Below are 25,365 nucleotides of genomic sequence, written 5' to 3' on the forward strand. Positions count from 1 at the left end.
CTGTATCAACCCATTTGGCTGAATATTAACATTAAAAGATTTCGAAAGACTTTTATCTATGACAGTTATTGTAATGAGGTTTTTTTTTTTAATAAATGATCTATCAATATTGAGAAAAAAACTTACTGAAATTTAGAGAGTTTAAATCTCGGTATACAATTGAAATTAATTTTGTTGAATATGATGATTTTGTGATGACAAAAGGTAAATTGACAAAAATGTCGAACTCCGAGGACAACTCAAATCGGAAAGTATCTAATCAAATGGCAAAATCAAAAGCTCAAACATGTCAAACACATAAAACAAGTGAATAGCAACTGTATTTAACTTGATCCAAGGTAGCTGAAGAATTTTTAAGATAAGTTAGAATAGATATAATTAAAAATATTATTGAAAACGAATGAAAATGATACAAAAAAATGTAAATATTTTTATCAATTATTCCTTGCCAATATTTAGGAACCTCAGAGGATTTATGTATCAAAATTTCAGATTTGGGGAAAATCTTCTACACTGCATTTCAAGCAATAAATTCACTAAATTTCAAAATTCTCCATCTACGTTTTTAATAGATGTATAGATACAAACTCTTTTCTTTATACATGGGGTTTAACAGAAACAGAAATGTGCATTTTTTGCACTGAAATAAAAGAAATGGTATTGTATATTTACTGTTGAGAATATGGACACAGTAGACATATTAATTGCACTTCAAACTTCATTATAAAAATGTAGATTAAAACTAAAACAGAAAGATGCAAGGGATTTTTTTTTTTGGTATTGGGGATATCCAACATATTATAGTTCAACCTATAGCTGTATTAATTGAGGAGAAATAGATCTTTGTGAAAGGTAGTGAATATCAAGTATATTATATAAGAATAGAAAAACATATGGTTAATGACTTTACTATGTATATAAAAAGAATAGTTGCCATTACAATCGGTCCTAGATGGTTTTAATATTGTAAAACTGGTACAAACATTAAAGTCATACCATTTTTATGATTGCTTTGTAGGGTTGATGTAATTATCATAGAATAGACTTAAAAGAAAATATCTGAAAGACTATACTTAAAATTGTACATATGTAATCAATCTTCATGTATTCGATCTTCATGTATTCGATCTTTATGTTATTCATAAACAAATAACGAAACAAACTTAAAACCAAGGTTTGCAATCAATTTAGCAGCCAATCTTTTCACATTAAGTATTTACACTAATGAGAGAACAGTATAATTGGAATACAGATCCTGTTCACGCTTCACATAAAAGGATCTAATAATATCTCATAATATTATCTACTTTTAAGACATTTGAGGTTTGTCGCAGTGATAAACATCATTGAAAATGTATAGGCCTAAATTTCACTGGCTGGTGCAATACTTACCAGAACAGGAAGGGGAAATTTTTTTTTTATTATTTATGAAAGCCCATCCTGTGCAAATGATATATATCATAATTATGTTGTAAGCAAAGCGTAGGCTAATAAACATTAACTTAATCAGCTTGTAATCTTAGCTACGATACATGATTTATATTTTAATCATATAACTTCGTCTCTCAAGTTCTAATTTACTTTATAATTTTACTGCTTATTTCAAACAACCATTATACAACTAATTTGCATATTCAACATGATTCTGATCATGGTTACGACAATAGGAAAATATCGGTCATAGTCTGTGAAAAAAAAAAATAATTTTCACAATGGTTAACCAATTTGTGAAATTTTCGAAGGGACGATTTCACACTTATCACTTGGAAACCTTGCTTTGATAGCTACATTATAGTTAATAAAACTCCTTAAAAAAATGATTATAGGAAATGCTCTCGATTATCTAATCACTCTGGAGATGTATACTTTGAATGCACACTATGCTGGAATGGAAAGTTCAAAATCAAAAAGCTGAACACTTCTCTTTTGTCGCTAAGTATTGTTCTCAATAAACCCTCATTCTACATATAAGTCAAGATATATGGCAATTATTTACGGAAAGGAAAACCTGATAAAGTGAAAAGGGAAGAAATGATGTCCGAAAACTGGTGATGGCGGTATTAAGATGCCTAATATTTATTATTTTTGCTAAAGTGTAGAAAGGTCTTGGCTGTGTGAACTATTAGATCCCCCCAAATTGCTCTCCTTGGAAGTCTTGCTGCTGAGCTATATACCAACATTGGGGAAGGGGGCATTTTACACTTAAGTCAAGAAAGATTGCTTTATTTAGCTGAAAAAATCAATCCCTTTTTGCATGATATCCTGGAAATTTTTTCCGAGTTAAAGAATAAACTTAAAGTTGAAAACAATACTGATATTCTGGTCCATATGGCTGAACCCAAACATCAAAATGGATGGCAAGATGGTTTTGAAGTTCAAATATATTGAAAATTGTATATTCTTTATCAATGATCTGGTGTCAGATAATAAACCATTATTCTCATAAGTTGAACTAAAAAAAAAAGTATTATATCAATACGTATTTTGTAGAGTTTATGGTATTTTAAGTTCTCAATGCTCTTCAACTTTGTACTTTTGTGGCTTTTAGCTATTTTAATCTGAGCGTCACTGATGAATCTTATGTAGACGAAATGCGCGACTGGCGTATTAAATTACAATCCTGGTACCTTTGATAACTATTATGTACGATGCTAAATAGATGGAAAAGTATGATAAAAGGTAGTTCAAAACTGGATATCATTGAAGATAAATTGATCAGGTTTAAAAGGAACCAAAATCTTGTAAATTTTTCTATAAATAACTTTTGGAGGATAATAAAGTGTTATCTTTATCTTCCCGTAATAAATGGGAAATAGACTTAAATATGCAGATTGAAGATTAGAATGCTATTTATTCCATGCCATTCATTATAACCAGAAATTCTTTTTTTAACAAAACTTTCAATTTAAGATTGTTCGTAGGATTCTACCACGTAATTCAATTTTTATTAAAATGTAAATTAAAATAAAATAAACTGAACTATGTACATTTTGTTCAGAAATTAGAGAAAATATTTTTCACGTTTTTTGGGAATGTTACATAAAAATTCTGGCTATCCATTATAGACTGGATTACAAAATATGACATTCTCCTGCCTTTCAGTGCAAAAGAAGTCCACATTTATGGTATATGTCTGAGGATTTTGTCAACAGTAAAACAGTTAATGATATTTTGTTGCTATTCAAATATTATATATACAAATGTAGATGTAAGAACACCCCCCCTCTAAATATGCTGGGATAGAATATTTAAAATATTTGATTAATATAGAAAAATTACTCAGTGTGTTTCTTAACCCCTGTAAAAAAAGTAAAAATTGGTCAGAAATGGCATTCGTTAGAAGCAGCTTTTATTTTATTTTTGTATAACTTTTTTTCTTACTTTTTTTTTACTGTAGTATGTAATTTTACATGTTTTAACAGGAAAAATAAAATAATCACAAAATAAAAAAATAGATAAAAAATTAATAAATATATACTATTATATAAAAGACAGCCGTAACTGTTTCTGTTGTATCCTCTGTTTCAAGTTCGATTGGAAATGTGCGTTCAAAATAGTCATCAAACTAAAATCTATTAAGAAAGAGGACACATCTTTATAGTATAAAGTGAAGTTGAAGGATAATGCTAGTTTATAATTGGTTTTACTAGGAAGCTCCTTATGAAGCCAGACTCATATGAAAAAGGAACAAGTCGACAATAATATCAGTAATTTGTGTTCCCATGGTTAAACCAATTGTATATTCAAACGCACGTCCTCCAAACGTAACAAATATGTTGGGAATCAAGACATCAAGTATCCTGATGTTGTCAGTTTCAGTTGAGTTTTTGTTTGAATCAGATTGATTTTATCCAAATTACGATTTTTTTCCTCAGTAAGACAAGATACTTGTATCTTCGTCGGTCATTCTATTAAATGAAACAAAGCAGGACCTATACACACTTCATGTACAAAAAACACGAGATAATGAAGTTATTGTAGGTAACAGGGTTTAAAGTGTGTACGCCAGACGCGTGTTTCGTCTACAAATGGCTCAGAAATATACACTTCATCTACAAGTCCTCCCAAAAGACGGAGCAACTAGATGCTTATTATAAAAGTATTTTTTTCTAATTTTCTTTTTACAGTTTAATTTTAACACTACACATTTGTTCAAGATATTTATTTACAAGTTATTCTCTCTTTGTTAATTATATAACTATTGTATTTACCTTATGTAAAACAATATCACCTTCTATAACGCCACATGCGGGGTTAAGTTTGACATTGGGTTTCGTGGATATCTTATTAGTCTGCTCAATGATTTTGCTGCAAATTTTGTCTTGACCATGATAGTAACTGAAAAGGGAAAACAAATAATATACAGGTGTAAAACGAAATACTTTGAGGCATTTTCACTATAATTTTTAAGATTAAAAATGCAGTTAAAGCTGTTATCAAATAGTCCGTTTCTTTGCACGCAGGCATTTGTATCAGTGTTTCCGTTGTTCTGTTTTTTTTTTTTTTTTTTTGTTTTTTATAGTTGATGTATAACCCTCAGTTTTGGTTTGTGACCCGGATTTATTTATTGAACACCTGTATGCTTTTATTGCCTTTACGTGACTTAAACAACTAAAATATGGGCTTAAGGTTTATGGACCCCTCTGCAGCCATGTGAATTACGAATATTTATAATGCAATGGTATCAAAACAGCATAAAAAAAAATAATGGAGATAAAATTGAGAATGGAAATGGGGAATGTGCCAAAGAGACAACAACCCGACCATAGAAAAAAAAACAACAGCAGAAGGTCACCAACAGGTCTTCAATGTAGCGAGAAATTCCCGCACCCGGAGGCGTCCTTCAACTGGCCCCTAAACAAATATTAACTATTTTGTACATATAGCAGTAGAAAACTTCGTGCAAAGCCTTATTAGGTCTTTCCACTTTTCTGTGGAAAGACCTATGAATTTCTTCTACTGATTTTTTTCTACTTCAGTTACTTAAATTTCTAACTTATAAATTTTGTTTCGCTGGATGTCACTTAATTGTTTGGTATATGATATCGAACAGTTTATGCGCATTTGAAATTTACCCTGCTCAACCGAATACTTTTCTTTGTAGGAGTAATCTCGCCGAACACAGTTTTCCTTGTGAGTGCATTTCCTCCGTAACCTTAAACGAATGCGACAAATTTATTTTACCAAATTCCTCGTTATATCCTCATGATGTTTGTGTCCAATTTTGACAGAAGCAATACAAAGACTCCATATGAGAGTTATTTGCCCTTCAATATTAGACATAAGGAATATATAAATGTATAGCATGAATGGTAAGTGATAAAGAACAAGATATATTGATTTTAGGTCCTTTGTTTAATGGAATAAAATTAAGGCCAAGGTTAAAGGTCAAGGTCATATCATAGATTTTGATATTTCCTTATTTTATGATCTCCTTTGTCACTTTTAAAGATATATCTATAATAGTGCTATGTTGATTATTTGGTTAAGCAATTTTTGCTTTAGATGTTGAAGCATAAACATTATGCCATCTTGTGACGGTTGGTTTAAAATGAGAGATTGTTTAAAAATGTTCTTACTAGACTTAAGTTTTCTATGTTGTGTATTATGTTCTATTATTTGTCTATTTGTCTATTTGTCTTTTTTCTTTTTTTTGCCATGGCGTTGTCAGTTTATTTACGGTCTATGAGTTTGACTATCCCTCTGTTATCTTTCGTCCCTCTTTGACATATATTAATTTTGGTATGCGAAAGAGATAATACCATTTCGTCCTGATATCACATTATAACAATCTGTGATAGGTATTTCGTTCGGACAAGTTATCTGAAAGTGTTCATTTTTAGTAAGGCTGAAGTCTGATGGCCATACCTTCCTAAAAGATACTTTGTCAATGTCTAGGAATTAAAATTTTGACCCGATATATTGCATATTTTATATATTGGCTTTCAGCGTTCCCGATGAAGGTAAATCCAGAAAAGCGCATCGAACGCAAGAAATTATTCAACGAGTTGTTTTCAATTGTTTAGTAGATTGTCTGACACCATGTGTGGCTCATTATACTGATAAGTTTTTTTCTGCCATTGTTTGCAAGAGCTCGGGGAATAGACTGTAGTAATATATTGTAGCAAAACTGACACAGTGAGTTTTAATGTTGAAAAGCTTTTGTATTCAGTATAAATATTAGTCCTTATATAACCGATATGTTACTAGGTATAAGTTATGCACGAATTATTATGTTTTGAAAAGTATCTTGTTTTTTTTTAATTTGAAGGCTTGCTCATTAAAACGGTCATTCATATTAATTAAGTTAATACATTGAACTCTCAAGTCCTTGTTTTGGTAGTAATTTATATTCAATCATGCTGATATGGTCGACCATAGCTTCATAATATACTCAGGAGGATATCATATAATACCAGTATATAGTGACAAATGACATTTCGCTTCTGCTGAGCAACCTGTTTTCGTTTTAAGTGCTGTTTTAATTTTAAGGTAGATAAGTAAATACATTTGTATTCCATCGATAAAATTGCCTATTATTGAACACAAAAACTGCATGGAATACATCCGCCTATTTAATTTTTAAAGTTTAACGAGATAGAACGTGACAATACTGTTTTGACATAACCTGAACAAAAATAATGAAATGGAAAACTTCAGTATCGTATATTAAGCAGTTAAAAGGACAACTGCAAGGATGAGTTAAAATTTATTCCAAATTAGCACATGATTTTCTGATTAATTTCATTACTGCATCGATTTCCTAGGCGTCCTGATGATAAAGTGGTGTTGGTTTTGTATCTTTGTCATTTGGACACTGATTGCTATTGTTTATCCACGTAAGTTACGATTTAATATTAATATTCTTTATTTTTATTTAAAAATTAACAGACATAACAGAAGAAGTGATATGCTTAATAATCCTTCATTTTTTTTTTAATATTGATCATTAATTTAAAAGAGGAGCGAAAGATATCTGAGGGACAGTCGAAAATAAACTGACAACGCCATGGCTAAAAATGAAAAAGACAAATAGGTAACTTGATTACAAATAAAGAAAGTGTCACGTGAACTAATTATTTCGTATAAAAATAAATTCAATTACATTGGAAAAAAATATGTTTGAACATTTCACCATCAAAACCCTGAGATTTCAAGGAGGTCAGGCACTTCAACTTTTGATTTTATGAAGTAAAAACCGTCAGAATAAAAACTGTGTGCCATATAGTTTATTAAATTTTGATGTGTGATATATATCATTTATGCACTTTCCTATGTGTTTAAGTTACTTGTATACATTATCCTTTTAAGCACAGATTGGTCCCAATAAAAATTAATGTTTTTCACATATATTAAACTAGAATTATTCGTTGTACATATAGAAGAGGGACGAAAGATACCAAAGGGACAGTCAAACTCATAAATCTAAAATAAACTGACAACGCCATGGCTAAAAATGAAAAAAGACAAACAAACAACAGTACACATGACACAACATAGAAAACTAAAGAATACACAACACGAACCACATATGTTACTGGAGTCAAGCATTTTGTTTGTATTTATACACACATTAAATGCTAAAATTAATTTAGGAAAAGGACTAAAAATATGTGAATTTAATTTTTCTTTGACTATCATTACAAAAATTATGAGAGTCTGGGTAGTATTGTACATTTAAGATATAAGTAGTTTTAGTATATTATTTTTTTTCAGCATTTTTTTGGTAAAAAAAATAAAAATCCGGGTTACAAACTAAAACCGACGGAAACACATCAACACTAGGAGGAAAACAAAGAACCAACAGGAACCATTAAGTGCAACAAAAACAAATACCAACATACATAGAAACGAACAACTGCCATATTCCTCACTTGATACGGGACATTTAAGGACGAATATTTAATCATGAAATTCATACATTGATTTTCACAATACCAGTCCAAACAATGATCATGACAATGAAGGCACCAAAAAAGCTTTTTTTATAATTTTTTGGACTACAAACATAACATATTATCCAACCGAAATCACAACAGAAACATCATATATAAATACACGTGTGAAATACCGAGACACGTCGTAAATCAATGCAAATTCACAATCCCGTTTGTTATAGATTTAAGTGTAATGTCGTCCATTTGTCAATATTGATGGAAAGATCAAGGCATGAAGCAGTCTTGTATCAGTAGTAATTAAAACATTGTTATTAGATAAAATATCTTCTCATGCTAATTGGTTAACTTAACACTCTAAATTAGTAAAACCAGTGAAAAAAAGAAATGCAAATACTTAAGTGGAAACTTCTACATTACATACTGCTATTAAATCAATAACTATTCTCAAGAAAAATTCTTCATGTCATGTATATTTCTATTTAACATGGAAATATCTGGATAAACTGAAAATCTTCCTCGATAAAATTAGAATAGGACATCACACTACATTGGTTATTGTGCTTTGTATGGTAACATGATACCTGTGAATATTTTTTTAAAAGTTCTCCCTCATGAATTCGTCCGAATTTAAATCAATTCTACTCTATCAACATGGCTAAATAAGAGGCAAGTCAAAATGTAGGCTTGACTTGCTCGCAGTAACTTATTTTTTATGTGCGATACAACATTTAATAAAGATCATAAATTATTACCAACATCTCTAAACAAACATACATTTGTCTATTCTAAACTAAATCATTATAATATAATTCAAAACATATACTATGTAGAACGTGTTGTACTTAGAAGTTACTGTAAGCACATCGATACTCCTATACAAGTATCTGACTTATATATGACTATGGGACCCAACTGCAATACAGCGTAAGAAATGATCGTGTAGTACTAACCGACGACCTATATCTAGATATTAATCAAACTAGTTCTTAAACTTGTTTCACAAACAAGTAGAATAGAAATGTATTGTATCAATGATTATCTGAAGAAAAGAATTGTCAGCATTTTGAGATAATGGATTGTAAACAACGCAAATCTGACACATTTTCTAGATTTGTTGCAGAAAAAGTAATTTGTTTAATTAAATTTGTTAAATATAAACTATACAAATATATATGAATGTTTATAATACAGAAATCATTAAAGCTTTATCTATAACACAAGAAAAGTATAAATAAAGTTATATGTATATAACTCAATAAAAGATTTTGATTAATAATAAATTAACAGTTTTACTCCTCCCCCTTTTTTGAATTGGCAAATGCCTGTACAGTTCATAAGAAATTTAGAAAAGATGTAGAGGGCAAATGTTGTTAATGCATCTGGGATGTTGAACCAGATTAGGTTAAAAGAAACAACATGATAAAGTCATACGAAGAAAGGGGGTTACAAATGATTGACATACAAAGTAATTTTATGTCTCTGAAAGCATCTTGGGTAGGTAAACTCATTAGTAATGATATTTCAAATTAGTAGTTAAAATATCCCAGTGTGGTTGGTATTAATTGGTTGTGTTTTAAGATGAATTTTTAAAAGAAGAAAATCCTAGATATATCAAACACATCCCTGAATTTGATAGAGAAGTATTTAAATGTTGGGTAATTGATATAACGGCGGTGGACAGACGAAAAAACGTACCAACTTCACAGAAATCAGAAAAAGAGGTTATTTGGGGAGGCAAACTGATTATCTTTTTAAAATAGAACATTTGTTTTGAAAATTGGATTAAGTGTAACTTAATATTTGTCATAAAATTATAGATGACACTGGTAATATATCTCAACATCTTATTTTGCAAAAAGACTGGCTTCAGATGTTAAAGTCTGAAAGTTCTATCATAAGTATTATAAATATTCATAGACAGACACTGATCTGAAAAGGTAATTACATTGAGGCTTCAAGCTTTCCAACAAGCATAATATATTATTCAGTTTGTTGAGATAAAACTGAACCATCAATAGGTGTTAGCAAATGGATGAGTATTTTACAAATAAATGGGAATCTTAGTATGAGCCAGCTATATATTTTCAATTTTCATTATTTAGCAGAGAATAAATTAAAGATATAAAGATGAAAACTTTTATAATTCATATTACCAACAAAACACGTATTGTTTAAATGAAAACAGAAGAATACCCGTATATGTAATGTATGTAACGAAGAAGAAGATTATAACATTTTTTTTAATTCGTTGTCGATTTTTAGAAAAAATTTGGAAATGAATAAATGGTAAAATAAGATTTAAATTTCAAAGTATCGTTAAAGCAATTTGTCATCGGATATAAAAATTTAAGACAAAAATTATTTTGGTCTGGATTATTTCCTAATAATTTCAGGTTTTTCTAGATACAAATCATATGCATATTGTAATCAGAAATTTAAGGAATATTTCATAGGGCTATAATATATCGTGCTTTTACCACGGGTGGGCCCTTGATGCTAAATATTTTACCCTGAGCAATAACGAGAGGTAAAACATCGGCATAAAGGGACAACCCGTGGTAAAATCACGATATTTTGAAGCCCTATGAATTATTTCAATTCTAATAGGACAAATACGGCAATTCTTTTGTCTCGAAGCGCTCCAAGTGGAGGCAAATATTAGCCGTTCCCATAAATAAACGCACTATTAAATTGCCGTAAAAGAACGGAGCAAACTGAATAAGTGACATCCTTAATCTATTTACAATAACTTATTTAGATAGTTTTGTATGAATTTAAATGATAATTTACTAAATGTCTTAAATGTTAAAAAAAAATATATGGCTTATTACACATTTAAGCATCGTTTGTTTACGATTCCTTGTAGTGATGATTTTCGATTTCAGAAGAGTGTAATTTCCTTTAAAATGCTTATATTCTTAAGTCATCGTTCTATGACGTCGGGAAGCTTATTCAGAAAAAAACCCATATGACATGGGAGTGCGATCGGAACAGCTCAGGCAATATATTCATATTTTACCATAGGTGTTTACTCACAGCGTTTAAAGAACGTATGTTAGAATGACAAGTATAATTTTTTATCAAATTTTTTTTCACGAATACATTAAAAGATATAACGAAAACAGAACAATAAAATTTAATCAATTACTGAAGACAGTAAAATGAAGTTTAGACGATTGAATAGATTATAAAAAAAGGCAATGAAATGTTGTACAATTGTATTTCAAGAAACTTGTACATAATAAATTGTTTATTCTGGCTATTCCTACATTTTGAATTTTATTGGTAAAACAGTAAAATTTTATGTAGGAGTTCCCAGAATTTTTATTTCAATAGGATTATGTAGGATTGTTGTAACAACACTAAACAAATGAATCAAGGTAAAATCAGGTAATTCTTGTGGAAATTAAAAAAAATGTTAATATTACAATATTATTTTTTAATAATTTCAGAACACATTTTGTGTAAGTAATATGCACACTAAGAATTCTTAGGCATACTGTTTTATACCAGCAGTTGATTATTAACCTGGGTAATCAGTGAAATATAACAAGATACATCAAGAAAAACTTAGTTTCTTGAAGTAACAATGTAACAACCATATTTGGTGAATAAATATATAATGTCGTTAAAAAAGGTTTTAGTTTCAATAATGTGTTATGTTGACTGCTGCTTGTCTTTTCTTCGTTTTTTGTTTTTCTCCATGGCTGCGTCGGTTTGTTTTTGACCTTTGTGTCTGATTGTTCGTTTGATATGTTTTTCCTCTCTTTGTAAACGTACATCTAAGTTATCTACATGGGAGATATTCGTGGAGTTAATTCTATGTACATTTGAAATATAACAAAGGAAGTAATGGATGTTAATCGAATCTTCACACCCTCTTGCTGCCGGAGGGACACATATGTCAATGGTTGAATTTATGCAAGCTTCTCATCAATGCTGTATCTCTTTCAATTAAAAGACCGAAGATTAAACAGTGTTACGTTTTTCAACCATGCTTCCAAATGTAACGGTCATTATGTCGTGACGTCATATATAAAATGATGCATTATTTGGCATGTTACATCACAGACGTTGAGCCGTCGTATTTTCCGGCATATGAAATGCAACCTTGAAAAACGGTTGGCAGCAAGAGGGTTCATACAAACTTGTAGCAGGCATGTATATTCGTAAATATCCGAGTAGAGATTAAAAAAAAGTGGCCGAATTTGGTCGAGTAGAGATCTGGTTGAGTTGGTCTGGAATAAAACAAGATGGCATTTGCTAGAAACGATCGGATTGTGGAGATTAAAAGTATGATATTCTCGCTAATATAAACAAACACGTCTGTTCAGCCATAACTTTTTATAACAACTCAAACCCACGCCGACGTCACTGTAGTCGCCGACGTCGCCAATGGCAATGTACAAACTAAAGAACGTCGTTATCCCGTGATAATCTCGTCACGAATATTGGCCGAGCAAAGCTCGAGATGATTAAGTACTAATCGTTCAAATATTTGTATTTCGACCAAACTCGATCCCTTCACGATAAATTTTCGATCAATTCTATCGCTACTCGCCAAATTCTCTTTCCTTTCTCGAGTGAACGGATTCTCGATCCTTACTCGAATGTTTTTGAAATGTCAAAAACACTAGGGTAAAAAGTCAGATCGATGAAGATTAAGGTAGACCATCCCGAACATTCTTATCGAACGAGCCAGACCAGTCTTAAGCTTCAAATGACTTAATCTGTCTTGATCGGGATTGATCTAGTTTGTCTGATCGGCAGTGAGAAACTAGCATAACAGTAAACCAATTCCTCGAGTATCATTTTAGTATTTGATACTCGGTAGTACCAAACGAGTGAATAAGATGGTCCGAGCTAATGCTTAGTCACAATATAAAACTACACAATGAACCAGGCATAAAGAAGGGAGCGAGTGCATAAATCTACTTAAAATGATAATATATAATGCCATATCGGTGATGTGCTATAAGGGGGTTTCAAATGATAGGAACAACTCAGTCAAATAAGGGAATAAACAGCAGGTGCAATATGTGATATGGTCGTTTCGTTTAATAATTTGTATTTTAGTACATAAGTTACTAGTTAATTGTTGTATATCTAGTACAACAATTGAGGGTAAATTTACTCCTTAATGACATCAAATATCAAGCAAGAAAAAAACTCAGAATAATTCAAATAGGAAAGTCTTTAATCAATGGCATTACCAAAAGCTCAAATACATCAAACAGATGGATAACAACTGTCATATTCCTGACTTAGTACAGGCATTTTCTGATGAAGAAAATATTGGATAAAATCTTGTTTTATAGCTAGCTAAACCTCTCCCTTGTATGACAGTCGCATCAAATTCCATTATATGGAAAACGATTTCGAAACAAAACTTTACTGGATAAAGAATTAAACCACCAAACATTTTTTTTACATTGTGCATACATAGGAGCATGTCTGACTATATAACTTCAAAGAAAAAAAAAAGTTCTTGTTTTAAACAATTGAAAAGAGATGGATAGAGTTTTTCAAAGTTATATATCAAGTTTATTAAGTCTTTTAATTTGTAACTTATACCAGCCCAGTAGTCAGCACTTCGGTTTTGACATGAATATCAATTATATGGTCATTTTTATACATTTCCTGTTTTGCAAAAGTATGAATTTTTTGAAATGCTAAGGGTTTTTTAATCCCAGGCATAAATTACCTTTATGTAGTATTGTTTGACTGTATAACTATTTTATAACGCGCGTCAGGCGTATGAAATCCCAAGCCTGGTACCTTTGATAACTATTATTCCAATTATATTATTGATAATTAAACTTTGTTTATCATTGCCAATAATGACTATTTTGAAAACTATTTATAGAACGTTACAATATTTTTAAATATCAGACAATAAGTATTTTAATCGTCCTATTCATTGAAATAGAATAATAAAACATGACACATTAAGTTAAATTGTTCTCTGATCTGGGTTAATATTTACCTTTTCTAGCTATGACGTAAAACGTGCTCAATGCAGAGTTTTATTGGGATAACGAATAACCTGTAACAGACTTGATATATGTTCAATACATTTATCCAATATTTTTAAGAAACATAAGTGGAGATTCATTATCTATTATTTACACATTTAGATATTGACATTCGTTTTCAAATGTATATTTTTGTTATTAAAATGATACGATAGTCGGGAAGATCATTCATATTTGGTTACTGACTACCAGTGAAAGTGAAGCTTTCAAATTGCAAAATAAATCTTATTTACATTGACAATGCGAGTCGGATGAGAACAAAACTTTACGACGAAAGGGATGATTTCAGCTTTCTAATTATAAGCTTTTCAAATCTATGAATTAAACTTTCGGCAGCGTCTGCATATACAGTATAAATCTCCCAGTTGATACGATATTTATGAGATGACACTTTTTGTCACGTTTTCTTTGATGCAGGCCAAGTGTTGCTTCTTCCACAGAAAGTTATAAACCTGAGCACAAATTATAAATTTGAAATCATCCATTGGAAATTTTTAAGGACGCCATGATGAGTAGGTTGAACATTATGTTGACCATTATAGATTATTTGAATTTGTTTGTCTTTTTGTCGTATTTAGTCTGCAATTTTGAATTCCCCTTGATATCGTTCGTATCTTTTCCACTAGGATTTTAATCTTTGTATTTTGAGGAAAAGTTTTTCATCTCGGTTTTAAACTTATATAGGTATTGGTTTTGTTTAAAATCCGTTAGATGTCAAATTGATGACCACTTAACTGATTCAAACTCTATCCTTAATAAGATATGATAATATATAAATATACATAGAATTACACAAGTTCATAAAAAAAAACAATCAGTAATGCATGGACTCACAATATACTTTCTTATCCATGCTTGTCTAAAGACTATAAGCTATATAATTAATCATCGTGATGACATGAGAAATTTACAATGTATGTTCTAGTAAAGCTTATTTAAAGCAACAGTAATTAATTTACCCGATATTGAAATCCCAAAAATCGATACAAAAGATACATGGTTTTAAGATTATTGTATGAAAATAATTGAAAGATATTGAAATGCGATAACATATGAAGGTATTAATAAAACATTAAAGTAGATAAAAGATAAATAAAAATAAAAATATTTTATTCCAAGGACATTTAGATTACGTTAGTTAAGGTCATTAAAGGGTAAAAAAATATTAATGAAGAAATCTTCTAACAATTGTGTATTGAGATTGGGTGGTGAAAGTATTATATCTGGTTATTTGCTCAGTGTTTGAGGGAAAAAAAATGCATGTACTTTTACTAAAAATTCAAAAGGGTTTATGAATTGTTATCTGTTATGCATAATTTAATAGAAGTGATTACCATATTTGCTATTTTTCAATCTGAACTATTAAATAAGGGGTCACTCGAATGTTAAAAGTTGCATTGTGTTCAGTGTAACAAAAATCATTAAGAGACTTTTTATTTTTTTTGGATTTTTTTAGAAATTCAAATGTGGTCATTTGAACGTCGATCTCTTCGGCTAACACGACTGTGACTTTTTATGCACTGGTTTTGGATGTTTTGTGTATTCGTTTTTATTCTGTAGTTGGTCACCACTTCGGTGTTATCATGTATATCTATTATATAGTAATTTTTATAAATTTATTGTTTGCAAAAGTATGAATTATTCTAAATAATCAGGATGTTCTTATCCAAGGTCTTCAACTTTGTGCTACAAAACTACAAAACCATGTTCAACTCACTATTTTTTTCTTAAAATGTCCTGTACCAAGTAAGCAAAATTGCCATTGTATTATTGTAGTTTGTTACTGTGTGTGTTACAGTTTAGTGTTGAGTTTCTGTTGTGTCGTAGTTCTCCTCACATATTTGATGTGTTTCCCTCAGTTTTAGTTTGTAGCCCGGATTTGTTTTTTTTCTCTCAATCGATTTATGATCATGTTTTTATATAATACTTGATTAAACATTGAATTAAACGTACATTGTAATTATGGGTATATCTTTAACTTCAAAACTCTATTTATGTCAATATACATAACACAACATAACAGTGATAAAAAGATATCCAATAAATTACATAGCGTCCAATTTCCAAATACCTATCCATTCCTAAAATTGGTTCTTTTATGGCACAGTACTTTCATAGGAATTGTTTTCTTGGGTTTCATTTCTTGTTGTATACGAGTATCATATTACCAAGCATACTATTGAATTTACTATGGTTAACGTGAAAGCATTAATTGTTTTTATCAAAACTGAAAAAGGCAGGAGATATCAATAGGATATTCAAAACTAATACGTCGGAACAAAACTGACAAAGAACAAGCACTCCACCAAACACCGAGGTTGAGCTCGGTGCTCTGAAGGGATAAGCAAATCCTGCTCCATATATAGCTACTGTCGGTGATACCTTAAGCGAGGAAAGAAAGACGAGATTGTGTTAACGATAATTGAAACACATCCGTAAGCAATTGTGACACCGATATTCCACAAAAGACAAAATTAATACAATTTAAACGACAGAGCCTTCTCATAAAATACAAATTTCAAGTAACTCACTATGTTCAAATAACTTGTGATTGCATCAATAAAAATGCCAAAGATATTTCTCCAGCTTGAAATACTTGGTTCAATAGCTTCCTTTGGATAATCCCTTGATTTTGTTCGGGTTTGCGTTGCTTAGTTTTTAAAGAGGTAAGCCTTACGATATATCTCTTAATTGATACGTTACTCCCGGGGTTCATTTCCTATATTGATTTCCTCCATAAAAGGTTGTTACTCACAAGGAAGCTATTAAACCAAGAGTTCCAAATGATTATATTGAAATCATTTCTTTGTAAATTTTACGGACGCCATCTAGAGTTGGTTGACCTTTATAGAATATCCGTTTAATAGATTATGTTCATTATGTCACAGGCATGGAGTAATGCCAATTTGTAATTGTAATGCATGGTAGTGAAATACATTTTTCCAAGTAATTGCATGTAATGTGTCATGTAGCAATTTTTGCATTACATGTTATTGTAATGTGATGCATTGCTTTAGCAAAAAGTTGTGTAACGTCATCATTACATGGTATTACTTTTTTCAATTACTATATATCTTTAACAGAATGTTGGAGATTTAACAAAAACAGAAACTAAGATTTCTTGATTAACTAAGAAAATAATCATTTGCATATTAATTTTCTATTTTCAATTAATTTTCACACTTCACTTAAATCACTTGATGGAATAACACAACACTATATATCAGATTTAGTTCTTCGTGTTATTTCATTTTATTTCATAAATTTTCCTTAAAACAAGAGTGATACTTGGAAAAATTACTGTAAAAGTGTTCCATTGTTGTCAAAAGATCAATAAAAACCTTGTCATGATGAAATAATAGATAATTGAACATTGTCATAAAACCTTAATTAGTTTGTTTTACAATTAATCTTTTCACCATTATGATACTTGGTCATAGATTCTGACATACGCTCTATGTTTATAATATAATTAGGAAAGAAATTCTTATAAGTAAATAATTTGGGTTTACTCCAGGTTTTGCCACTTTTAATTACAATGTATACCAATTATCTATTTGCAAAGAAAACAAAAAAGACAAAAGGTTTAATGAGCATACAATTGTACAGTCTGTTTCTACTTTGATAGAGTTTATCGGTGTTTTCTTACTACATTCAGATATTTTTTTTTTATTTTTGTAATTCCATTTGAATTTGTAAAATGAATAAAAAATAAATCAAATATTTTTTCTATCAATAATTTGATATCAATTCAATCTATTCATTTCATACATGTACGACTAAAGACAAAACATTTATTTATAGTGTGTGTAAACAATTCATTAGTTTCTGAATGCTTTTCATATTATAAATACTCCAATACAAATCCTATTTTATTGCAATGTTTCAGAATGTACTTATAACTAAAACGTTTCATTGATAAATTGTAAAATAAATAATTTTTTTTGTACACATCTTTGACTCTTATTTTTTTTTATTTGTCAAATTCAGTTCATTTTCCTACTTGTATTATATTAAATAAAAATATCTTTTCACATTTTCCTTGCTTTAATTGCAGAATGTAATTTTTATAAAAAAAATACAGTAAAAAATAATCTATATTTGTCAAATTCAATGCATTTTCCTGCTTAAAACTAATCAAATATAAAATATATTTGCACATTTTCCTTGATTTAATAGCAGAATATTGTATCAAGAAAACAATTTTACAGGTAAAAAAAAAGGTACAAAATATGACTATAATTCAGAATTATACTATAATTTTGATTGCCTATGAGACAACTGTCCACAAGAGACCAAAATGACACAGAAATTAACAACTATAGGTCACCGTATGGCCTTCAATCTATACTCTTCTTTTTTTTTAACTTATATAAGTATTGGATTTATTTCAAATCCATTTATAAGATATGATAATATAGAACCATATACATAAAATTACGTAAATTAAATAAACAAACAAAAACAATCATCAATGAATGAACTCATAATTAACTTTTCCCCCATGCTTGTCTAAAGACTATAAGCCATGTAATTAATCATCGTGATCACATGAGAAGATTGTAAATAGAAATAAAAATATCAATTTAAAACACAAATTAAATGGTATACATACAAATACCTTGGTTGTTTAATGCATATCATTGATTTAAAGCATAAATGAATTGATCTTACCAGTTCACACAGATAACGGCATGATTTTTTCTTACTGCCTTCCTTTTCTTTTTTTCACATTATTTTCTCTCAAATAAAACATGCAGGGCCCAACTTCAATTGAGGGTCATACCAAAGATTGCATGCATAATCAAACAATGTGTAATCATTGTCTTTGGAAAATAATCAATAAATGCTATCTTTAAAATATGTTTTAAAAATTGAACTAAACTGCCCGGTAAGAAAAAACGTTGTTATTATTTTTTCAAATTACATTAGTTAGCATATCAAATGATGATTAAATGTGACTTATCAAGCGTGCCCTTGCCACGTGCTTTATTTTCAAAGACTGATAGTATGTTTGTCATCGCCCAAGAATTTTGATTTAGTTCGTGTTGCTCAGACTTTAATGTTCTATTAAGTGCGTTATAGTCTATTTTGTACTGTTTGAAAGCTATTATGTGTGTGTTTCTCTGTCCTATTAGTTCTCCCATTTACTTGTATTGAAGACCTGTCATGTAATGTTGTCATTTTTGATTATATTGAACATTGCCATAAAAGCGTCAGGTTTGGCTAACCACAAAACCAGGTTCAATCGACTTTTTTTTCTTAAATTGTCCTGTACCAAGTCAGGAAAATTGCCATTGTTAAATTATAGTTCGTTTCTGTGTGTGTTACTTTTAAGTGTTGTGTTTCTGTTGTGTCGTAGTTCTCCTGTTATATTTGATGTGTTCCCCTCAGTTTTAGTTTGTAACCCGGATTTTTCTTTTTCAATCGAGGTATGAATTTTGGAAAGCAGTATACTACTGTTGCATTTATTGTCTCCATTTATCCAGTTGTTTTCCTTTTTTTCAAATGGTTTTGTTGGATTTAAATTTAAAAAACAAGCAATAAAATTATAGCAATATATCCATTTCTAACATGAATTTCAAAATTTTCTATAATAACTGAATATTGGCCGATTCATTCGTTCTATTAATATATGCTATAAAGATATTTAATTGATATTAAGCATCAATTTAATTTTCAAAATAAGGTTATAAGTGGAAGTGTTTTCTTAAAGGTAAATCTTCTAAATCTAAAATACAAATATAGGAAAGAAATTTACAATTGATGTTCTAGAAAAGCTTAATTAAAGCAGCAGTTATTTATTTATCCGATATTGAAATCTCCAATATCGATACAAAAGATAAGTGGATTTAAGATAATGGAATGGAAAAAAATTAAATGAGATTGAAATGTGATATCAAAAGAATAAGATAAACATTGAAGTAGACAAGAATTGAAAAGTAAAATCACAATAATACTGAACTGAAGAAAATTAAAAACGGAAAGTCCTAATCATAATAAGATAAAAAAATAATTTATTTCAAGTACATTAAGATAACGTCAGTTAAGGTCATTAAAGGTTAAAAAATATTATTAAAAAAAATCTAATATTCAATGCGTATTGAGATTGGGTGGAAATAATATATAGTCATGTATCTGCTTAATCTTCGAGGAAAACTTTTCAAATACTCTGTTAAATACACGAGCGTATCGAACAATTTCAGATATATACAAACTATGAATTATTGACAAGAGAACGTCGCCGTCTAAAATTGATCAGTAACAGTAGCCTATTACTATAGAGTAGAGATGTTTTAAGTTTTTCTTTTAAACGTTTAACGCACAAAACAGTTAAATAACACACGTATGGATGCAAAAGGATGTACCCGATTCATTATAAGATTTTATTTTTTAATAAACTTGCACAGAAAAGAGTTCAAGAAAATGCTATGAACATATCAATTTGTTATCTTTCCGTGACTTTTTCAATTTCTTATATGAAAATGTATACTCAAGATCATATGATTTCCACATATCTCTTATAGCTCAACACTATAATGTTTTTATGAACTTATGCATATCAAATATAAGGGGAGAAATACGACACAACAGAAACACAACATTCAAATCTAACACACACAAAATGGCGTTTTCCAAGTACGTTAAGATTACGTCAGTAAAGGTCATTAAAGGTTAAAAAAACGGACATATAGCAGATTGATATGTTCTTTGACAATGCATGTATTAGAGTACAAATGTATACAGCTGCATTTGTCTTTAAATGAAAATTGGTATTTTATAATGTGGCTTTCTATGTTGTTATGTTACATTTAAGTTAGGGTGAAGATTGGCGTCTGTTAAAACGTTGAAACTCGCTTCATTTATTTGCACTTGTCCTTGTTCAGTAGTTGTCGTTTGTTGATGTGGTTCATAAGTGTTCCTCGTTTGTTGTTTTTGTTTAATATAGATTAGACCCTTGGATTTCCTGTTTGAATAGTTTTACTAAATTCTATCATCATTCGTATGAATCAACATGCAGTCATTTATAAGTTCAGATATTTCACATCCAATCTGTTATGGCAATACTCTGTACAAAGCGCAAAATATCGACATTTACCTCAAAAGTCAACCAGATCTTTAAACATACTTACGATAGTGTTTTCATGACATTACTGATATGGCATATTTTGGTATTAATATTGATTCACTTATATGGTCTATGCATTGGAAATAAATACATTAACACGTATTTTAAAACCAGTTGTTGGAATGATACGATTTATGATCTTCTCGTATGATTGATGATGATATGATATTAAACCAGTAATGGGAAGGTTTATTCCTGATTTTCATATGATGGAGGCACATTCTTTCAATCAGTTTAATTAAGGTCTCGAGCTGGCATTTAGTAACTGATAACAATTCCATGTTAAGCTTTGTATCATTGTCATTTTGCATGTTTCTTTTGTTACCTATTATAACATCGCACTCGAACTTCTATTGAACTGGAATTTACTATGGGTACTGCTGTTTTTTTCTTTTATTCTATATTGGCAAAAGGAATAAGGTAGTGTTGAGATCTCACAAAACATGTTAAAAAAAACTGTTTTGCTTCTCTTCCAAGTCAGGAGCCTTTGACCTTTAATAGTATTGTTTTTTTTTTTTAATTTTAGTTCATTTAACTCATATGTTTCGGATTTCAGTGAGATGCCACTATCATTGAACTAGTGCATATTTTGTTCTGGATGCGGTATTTCTATCGGTGCGTTGAAGACCAGTTGGTGACCTTCTATGGAACGCCGGAACTGTCTTATAGTGTAAATATTTAATGTGTTCTGTCACTTTGTCTTTACGTCATGTCGTTTTTTCTTTATATTATGTGCAAATGTCTGAATTTCTTGGCACGGCATCTCTGTGTTATGTCAAATTATTTATTTGTTTGGTCAAACAGTAGTATTATATGTCATTGCTAAACTTTGTTGCGTACAATAGGCTTTACGTCATGCTTTTACTACTATATATTCTGTGAATACTTCGAAACTTTATGATCAACCACCTTTACATTCTCTCATATTTTATCTATGTTCTGTCTATTCTTCTTTTACGTAAGTCAGTTAAAAATCGCGTCCTGTCTCAAGTGTTATTGTTATGCCGAATGTTCTAAAGGTTTTGTTTTGATACACTTTTCATGCTTTTGTTCTATGTAAACCTCATGATATTATAGTCTTTTGGCGTTATGTTGTGTTATTACATATGTAACTCCAGTAAAAAACACAACACATCATGGTATAGTTCCTATGCGTTTTGCCGAACAATTGATACTCTCTGTGAGCATTCATTACGTCATGTGCAAATGCCATTTACATTATGTGCAAACAACTTATACGTTTTGTGCAATTCTCGTTTACCTTTTGTGCAAACATCGTTCCCCTTATGTGCAAACATCGTTTACCCTATGTGCAAACATAGTTTACCTTATGTGCAAAGACCTATTGCGTTATGTGCAAATACCTATTAAGGTATGTATAACAACTACATCATTATGTGCAAACACTATTACGTTATGTGCAAATACCGCTTACATTATGTGCAAACACCATGTAAGTTATGTGCAAATGCCTATTACATTATGTCCAAACATCTATTACGTTATGTGCAAACACCTATTACGTTATGTCCAAACACCAATTACGTTATGTGCAAACACCTATTACGTTCTGGTAAACGATTTTTTGACACAGATTAAAACAAAACGCATCAGTGATATACACTTTGAAAATTAAGAAAATTACAAGTTTTAGCTTTCTAAAAAGCTCTGAACTCTTTTTCAAGGTAATATCCATTGGATGCTGAATGTGAACTTAAGGTTATATATGTGCATCGGGATGTTGATTTAGTATTGGAAATGTAGTATTTTTATATATTGATTGATATAAAAATGTTATATAAATATTTAGTTTTTTTTGTTCTATTTAAAGAGGCACTAGCTGTCAAATTCATGGTCACCGATTTGACTCAAATTCTCATATTTGATATATAACAATGTAAAACATTTATCCAAACTATCAAAAGTCTAAAATAAACAGTTTACAGAGCATGGGGTAGATAATATATAAGTTCGTTGCGTGTGTATTTTAGTCCAGACGCCATCTAATTAACTATCGATTTGACCTCAGATGACCATATAAGCAATGTAAACATATAGGTCTGTTTGATTTTTTTTTATAGATTAAAAATAGATGTTTCTCATTGTTTTTAACCGTATAAGAATGATTTTATGTGCATCGAATTAGTAATCAAATGATTTACCGTAGTTTCACTTTCATTGTTGACATTCGTTTTCTTTCAATAACCAGTACACGTACAATGCACGAGTTGTCAATCTCTAGCTAGGGGTTAAATTGAAGTTCACATGAATACGGATTTAAAGAGGTCGACTCATTCACTTGCAAGTGAGTTACTAATTATCAATGTTTCTTAGCGTAATTTGACAAAATTGAACCTTTTTGGCTGCAAAAAGCGAATTGTTATTTCACTATTTCACTTTCATTATTGATTGAACAGAAAAAAATCAAACTTTATATTTTTTATATATCTCGTAGCTAGTGCCCCTTTAAAGAGTGTGCGTTATACATCCATTCTTTTTATATTTTGTTCACTTTACTTGTTGAAAATTAAAATATTTACAAATATATAGACACGATTCTCGAGGTGTGTCTCTCTGTGGGTGTGCCTAGATTGACAAAAGTCATAAAATACATTTAATGCATTTTTGAAAACATTGTACAGGAACATTTTTTAGCAAACAAATCGTGCATATTGCAGATGCAATGCAAATAAACACTTATTAATGATTGATATTTCAATTTTCAATTTCAGTGTGTAATATATATGCATAATGAAACGACCATGAATTAATAACATTTGATCTAAAATATATAGAGTTTAATTTGTGTTTTGAACATAAATTAATGATATGAAAATGTCGTTAAACTCGTTAGAAACATAAATAAAGCAAAACAACTTTAATATTTATAAGAACGTTTGCAATCTCCAATGCAAAGTTATCTGTCTTTGCTCCCTCTCTCTGCGTGGGACATTGAATGTTTTGCTGGAAAATATGAATGCCCACTCAAATTCAATCTATCAGAAAAATCGAATTATTACAGCAGAGTGTCCACCATGCACTTGCACAGCACTATAATTAATATAGTGCAATAGAATGATATATAAATGGATAAAAATTATATATACCTGTAACTGTAATTTACAAATATTGAAATAATGTATAACAAAGAGTTTACTGATTTGTATCACTTCTACGATGAGGTTGAATTTATCATCCACGCACAGAAAAAATATATATCTGTACTTTAACGTCACTTTCAGGTAAAGAGATGTGATTTGATTTTCTAAGACAAGTGCTTGTGACCGTCCACTAGAACTTGCGGTCATCCGATGTTCAGTACTTCAGTACTTTGATTAATATCTTCAACCTAAAGATGTTCTCAAAAATTGATAAAGTATAACAAGGGTTTTATATTTTTTTATAAATGTCTTGTTATTTTTATTTTATCTTGATTCATTTTGAGAACTCAAACCGTATCAATGACATACTGCACATTTAAAGATTTTTGAAAACTGGGAGTTAGCTGGCAATTATTTCATGGTGCTTTAAACGGATGAATAAGAGGGTTCCGAAATTCCAACAATACAAAATATGACTTTCTTAGTTTATAATTGGTAGCAGGAAAATTACAGAAGAATTTAAGCCTTCCCTTTCGTGTTAAAGTCTTCACAGTTTTCTTTTCGTTATATAGGTGATTTTATTTTAAGAATTTTGACTAAATATGTTACGTCGATTTCAAGGCGAACAAGATTGCATCAATTCAAGATTGTTACCGCACTTTGAGGATAATTTGGATTGAATCATATGAACTTCATGCCTCGCAACCTATTAATAAAAAACCCGTTTCGCTTTTACAGTAGCCGAGAAAAGGGGGACCGATATATCTAAAAATGGCAATATTTAACGGAAACTGTCAAAACATATTTTAGAATGATAACATTTAGATCCAAAAGAATATATTTGTATGAAATTTTATATTTTTTTAACAGAAGATTTCTTAAATAATGATGTGCAGCAAATCCCTTTTATGAACATTTGGCTTAATTGTGTATTTAGCTATATTAATCGCACCATTCGCGTTCATAACTAAACGCATCGAAGCTTACCGTTTATACCGTATATCCCGCAATGATATTCATTGAATTTATGACCCTCCGTTCGGAAAATAGGTTGATGTTTCTAGTTTATACGACGATATTCGTTGAAATATTGAACAAAAAGATAAATTTATTTCAACAGGCCTATAGTTGTTTTAATGTCTCTCATTTTGGTCTTTTGTGGATAGTTGTCTCATTGGCAATCATACCACATCTTCTTTTAT

The 25,365-nt window shown here is 30.0% G+C and overlaps 1 protein-coding gene across 1 annotated transcript in view; it reads left to right on the forward strand.

Moving 5' to 3' along the window:
• Positions 1-6,642: 6,642 nt before the first annotated feature.
• LOC143071549 (uncharacterized) overlaps positions 6,643-25,365 on the forward strand; it is a 32,513-nt gene continuing 13,790 nt past the window's right edge. The window contains exon 1 of the mRNA XM_076245916.1: positions 6,643-6,839. Coding sequence (XP_076102031.1) covers positions 6,776-6,839 — 64 coding nt within the window. The 5' untranslated portion in view covers positions 6,643-6,775. The remainder of the gene's footprint in view (positions 6,840-25,365) is intronic.

Source organism: Mytilus galloprovincialis, chromosome 4 (genome assembly GCF_965363235.1).
Source record: "Mytilus galloprovincialis chromosome 4, xbMytGall1.hap1.1, whole genome shotgun sequence".
NCBI classification, from domain to species: Eukaryota; Metazoa; Mollusca; class Bivalvia; order Mytilida; family Mytilidae; genus Mytilus; species Mytilus galloprovincialis.